At 43.4% G+C, this 5,689-nt stretch overlaps 1 protein-coding gene across 1 annotated transcript in view; it reads right to left on the minus strand.

Moving 5' to 3' along the window:
- Nucleotides 1-15: 15 nt before the first annotated feature.
- znf507 (zinc finger protein 507) overlaps nucleotides 16-5,689 on the minus strand; it is an 18,582-nt gene continuing 12,908 nt past the window's right edge. Inside the window, exons 6-7 of the mRNA XM_034874861.1 lie at nucleotides 4,944-5,078; nucleotides 16-1,113 (exon numbers count right to left, since the gene is read on the minus strand). Of these exons, the coding sequence (XP_034730752.1) occupies nucleotides 630-1,113; nucleotides 4,944-5,078 (619 nt within the window). The 3' untranslated portion in view covers nucleotides 16-629. The remainder of the gene's footprint in view (nucleotides 1,114-4,943; nucleotides 5,079-5,689) is intronic.

Raw genomic sequence — 5,689 nt, forward strand, 5'->3', positions numbered from 1 at the left:
CGTGGTCTGGGTTATAATTCCCCCCCCCCCCAATGAACCATCACTGGACCTTAATACGGAAAAAACACGTGTGAACGGGGAGAGTCTAACTATTCTTTTGATCCTATTTGAATTGAGCCATAAATTCTTGATGATGTTTCTCTGTTTGAAAGATCATTTTCCGAGTGAAGACAGCGTCAGTTTGTCGTGAAACAGTGGAAGTATACGACGGTGAAAAGACGTAATCGGGACGATTACACGCTTCCGAGTCTCATGTGGGACGTCTCGTTGAAGCTACGGTGTGTCTTGTACAGGGATGGAACGTCACTCACACGAGCAACAGGTTTCGCTCGTTCTTTCACTTCCTAGGTGATAACAAAAGAGCGAAAGCCGAGATGAGAGGTGTAGTTCACTAAGCGGTTTCACACAAAACCGAGTTGTACTACGACACATGCAAAGTTATCTTTTAAATTAAAGAACGCCATAAGTGTAATCCATGGCTTTATCCAAACAGGCTCAACGCATAATTAGTCTCTCCATTCACTACCATATTATGTTTTTTCTTAATTAATGTCCCATGGTGGTCCACCGGAATGGGAGGAACTATGCCTCTATAGAAAAAGGAGGGAAGGAGGGAGGGAGGGCAGGTCTCACTCTGCTGTCTGGAGGCCTGGCTGTGCTTCTGCCTGCTGCTCCTTGTTGAGGATGATGCTGATGATGTCGCCCTCGTGCTCCTTCATGTGCTCCATCAGCCGCTCTTTACTGGTGGACTCAAAGCCACAGATGCAGCAACAGAACAACAGCACGCAGTATTCCATGCCGGGGCCCGGGCCGGGGGCCTGGCCGCCGCGCGGCTGGCTCTGGGAGTGAGGCTGGACCCGTGCAAGGTCCTTCCCATGTGGGCTAGCTGACTCCCAAGGCCACTGTGAAGGGTCTGTGGTGGGTGTGTGTAGTCCTGCTGAGCTGTCCATAGCCAGGCCTGCTACCGCTGCTGCCGTCGTCGTTGTCGTCGTCATTGCCGTGGGTGCTGGCAGTGGATCCACTGGGCCCCTTGCTTTGTCCTTTGGGGGCTGGGCCGCCACAGGGGGGCGCTCCGCCACCGACTCCAGCACCGCCGACAACTTCTGAGGAGCTCTGAGGGGAATAAAGGTTAGAATAGTCAACAAGAATACAACAACAAAAAGGGAGAAAGATGAAACGACTGAGTTGAAAATCTCACTCCAAGGACACGGCTAAGGGTTCTACTGTTCATCTTTTTTATTACATGTAATACAGTCATGTACATATATGTTACATGTACTGTACGTATAAAGTTACTTGCTGCCCACAGTCTATTAGCCCAATGATGCAGTGTGCATTTGTAAGACAGCTGGCAGTTATTGGTAACTGGAGTACAGTGAGGACTGAACAGGTTAATGTTAACAACCTTGGTAATTAGCTGAATGGGATATTTTCTTCAGAAACCCACAGACTGGAGTACTGTAGCTAGCTTTATAATTGTATCAAATTATCTTAAAAAAGGCAGCTGGCACTTAGAGGTAATTGGTAGGGATTTCAAATTACAGTGAGGGGAAAAAGTATTGGATCCCCTGCCAATGTTGTACATTTGCCCACTGACAAAAAAATTATCTGTCTATAATTTTAATAAATTAAGATTTATTTGAACAGTGAAAGACAGAATAAGAAGAAAATCCAGAAAAACGCATATCACAAATGTTATAAATTGATTTTAATTTTAATGGAGGGAAATATGTATTTGACCCCTCTGCAAAGTACAACTTAGTACTTGGTGGCAGAACCCTTGTTGGCAATCACAGAGGTCAGCCGTTTCTTGTAGTGGGCCACCAGGTTTGCATTTTGTCCCTCTCCGCTTTGCAGATCTTCTCCAAGTCATTAAGGTTTAGAGGCTGTTTGGCAACTTGAACCTTCAGCTCCCTCCACAGATTATCTATGGGGTTAAGGTCTGGAGACTGGCTAGACCACTCCAGAACCTTACTGTGCTTCTTCTTGAGCCACTCCTTTGTGTTTTGGGTCAGTGGTAGAGGAGGTTCTCATCCAAGATTTAACGGGACATGGCCCCGTCCATCGTCCCTTTGATGCGGTGAAGTTCTCCTGTCCCCTTAGCAACCCCCCCTCCCCCAAAGCATAATGTTTCCACCTCCAAGTTTGATGGTGGGGATGGTGTTCTTGGGGTCATAGGCAATATTCCTCCTCGTCCAAACACGGTGAGTTGAGTTGATGCCAAAGAGCTCCATTTTGGTGTCCTCTTACCACAACATGTTCACCCAGTTGTCCTCTGAATCATTCAGATGTTCATTGGCAAACTTCAGACGGGCATGTATTGAGCAGGGGGACATTGGGGGCGTCCGATACGGCATAGTGTGTTACCAATTGTTCTCTTGGCGAACATGGTCCCAGCTGCCTTGAGATCATTGACAATCCCCCCGTGTAGTTCTGGGCTGATTCCTCACTGTTCTCGTGATCAACTCCACGAGGTGAGATCTTGCGTGGAGCCCCAGGCCGAGGGAGAGTGACAGTTCTTTTGTGTTTCCTCCATTCAACTGTTGTCACTTCTACATAAAGCTGCTTGGCAGCGGATTTATAGCCCATTCCAGACTTCAATCTTATCCCAGACATCCTTGGAGAGCTCTTTGGTCTTGGCCATGATAAAGAGTTTGGAATAATGATATGATTGCTTCTGTCTCTTTTATACAGGTAACAAGCTGAGATTAGGAGCACTCCCTTTAAGAGGGTGCTCCTAATCTCAGCTCGCTATCTGTATAAAAGACACATGGGTGCCAGAAACGGGGTCAAATACATGTTTCCCCCATTAAAATGCAAATCAATTTATAACGTTTTTGGCATGCGTTTTTCTGGATTTTCTTGCTGTTATTCTGGCTCTTACTGTTCAAACAAATCTACCATTACAATTATAGACTGATCATTTTCTTTGTCAGTGGGCAAACGTACAAGATCAGCAGGGGGTCAAATACTTTTTTGTGGCAACAGCAGGCTGCTACAAAGGTCAATTACAACCAAACGTTTAGCGTGTCATTTGTCCCTTCTGTTATTAGACTTTTTAATGAAAGACACAAGACAAGATAATGAATTGTATTGTCCACTCTGTGGACACTGTGCTTTTCTTTTATCTGTTTTTAATTAATTTGGAACGTTGCCTCATGCTTTTGTGTTTTCCAGCCTTGCTAGATTTATTGACTGACTGAAGTGTAAGAGGGGGAAGGCTGCGAGTTGTGTTCTGTTGGTGTGAGTGTGTGTGTAGGAGGAGGAGTTGGGTACCTACCTATATGCCTGTGTGTCTTAAAGGTCCAATATGTAACATATTAACCGTAATAAATCCAAAAATGACCCCAATTCATTATTAGAGATTGTAGAAACATGCCAAGTTGAAATAGAATCTTTTCTGACAACAATGCTAATGCCAGTATTTTCCCCTTTTTTAAATTTCCGTTTGTGTTTTGGCCTTTGTGTTGTTATCAATTGCCTAGTTTGAAAGCCAGGCTGGGTTGCCAGATATGTACCTGTAAAAACGTAAAGCCAGCGCGCTACAGCTGTAACGTCAGCACAGCACAGCCAACGAAAGCAGCAATTGAACAGGATCAATGGATATAGATTCTACCCGAACAAAAAAAAACTGGCATGTTTCTAACAGTTGTTTGACCAGAGACTTAACATACCCTGGGTAAATATTGGAGATGTAATTGAAGGAATGAGTTAGTTAAGAGCCCAAAAGGACGCTGAATAACCCTCACCCTGAACAGGTAAGCATTAGCTTCAGGTGACAAGGGACGGGCATGTTACGTCATTTCAAAATGTGTGTACTCACATTGAATTACAGTATATAGCTATAGTACCTGAGTTGTTTAATTACTCGCAAAAACAACTGAGACACAGCCAGTGAAGTGATCCCGACTGGTCCTGGCTAACGTCGCCATGCTAACCCAGCTAACTGCTAACGGGTCACACCAGTTTACAACGTGTGGTCTTTTCAGCCGCTGAGTTATTTTATCAGTTATTAACAGTTATCACCATTAATCTTCCCCAGTTGATCAGTTACATTAAGACAATATGTTTAGTATTACAAGGAATTTATTATTATACATATTATTTCTCAGAACTTTAATGTATTTTGATGTTCAACTGTTCTGTTGTGAAAATTAAACCCATTTTTATATTATTTTAGTGAGAAGTCATAAACAACTACAGTACAAATATCTAATGTTTATGTTTTGTAACGCGTTTCTGGATTTAAAAAAAAGTATATACATTGGCTGTTACAACGCCATATAGAATTTTTAAATAACCAAAAAGCCTTTATCAGTCAGGCTATACCACACCTAAAAAACCCAACTCTGGTGTATTTGCATTTCTTTACACCAATCACAGTCGTCTTGGTGGAGCCCTAGCTGTCTGGATTTACCCTGCAGAGATCTGAGGACCAGGTAACCATAGTCCTCAGAAATCCACCGGAGGTTAGAACGGCAACACAAAGGAAACGGATGGTGACGGACACCCGACGGCAACCGAGCAATCCCAGAAGTGGAACGTTTTGGACATAGACTAGAGCGTTACACTTTACTTTAAAAAAAAGGCGTCCACATAAGAGGGACAAACAGGGACAAACATTATAAACAAGCCATAAACGCTTATGACATACCACTTCTTTTAGTAAGCGTCATTTGGTTTTGTCATGACAAGTTATGGTTCATGTGTCATGACAGTGTCATGTCACTCTTATGTAGATACCTTCAAGTAAAGTGTTACCAGCTAGTGTTTAAGTGACAATGTGTGAACAAATTGTGAAGAAAGATCTTTGAAAATCTTTTGAAATCTGTAGTGGACTAGATCAGTTGACAGACTTTCTGTTGCAGTTTTGTGGGGTCATGTTGCATAATGCCTGTACTAACTAAGTACAGATAGCACTGTGTGTGAGTTGGTGTGTTTACCGGCTGCTCTGGGAGATGGCCTCATTAATGGCCTTATTAACTTGCTCGTAGTTGTAGTTCTGGTCTCCGGCGTGCTTCCACATGTGGGATTTGAGTGACGGGGGATGACTGCACACATAGCCACACAGAGAGCACCTGAAAGAGAGAGGGGGGGGGGGGGTAAAATTAAAAGGGACAAATCAAAGAAGATGAGCAACAGAGGGAGAGCGGATCAAGTCGAAGTTGATTTAATATGCGTACTGACTTTCGACTAATCCTTCTCTCTACTCTCTATCAAGAGGAATCATCCCGACTCAAGTCTCCACGGGGGATACTGAGCTGGAGAGACGGAGACAGAGAGTGGTGCGAGGAAATGGGATTTATAGTACACTCGCAAAGTAATTTCACAAAATGAAAGGAATTATGGATTGTGTCTTTATGAACTATTCAAAGGCTTGAAGTTGCCATTTAGGATAAAGAAGGAGATTCTGTGGGAGTAGATTCATCATAAAACAACCCCTGTTATAAAAGAAGAAAGCAAGAAATCCAGTTATCCACCAGTCGGTGGTGAAAATATTGCGCTAGGCCAGTATGTGACGCTGCCACCCTGTTTTGCAAATATATATAGACCTTAGTGGTCCCCTGTACTGTATCTGAAGACTCTTTATATAGACCTTAGTGGTCCCTAATACTGTATCTGAATTCTCTTTTATATAGACCTTAGTGGTCCCTTAATACTGTATCTGAAGTCTCTTTATATAGACCTT

The sequence above is a fragment of the Etheostoma cragini genome, chromosome 1 (assembly GCF_013103735.1).
Source record: "Etheostoma cragini isolate CJK2018 chromosome 1, CSU_Ecrag_1.0, whole genome shotgun sequence".
Classification (NCBI taxonomy): domain Eukaryota; kingdom Metazoa; phylum Chordata; class Actinopteri; order Perciformes; family Percidae; genus Etheostoma; species Etheostoma cragini.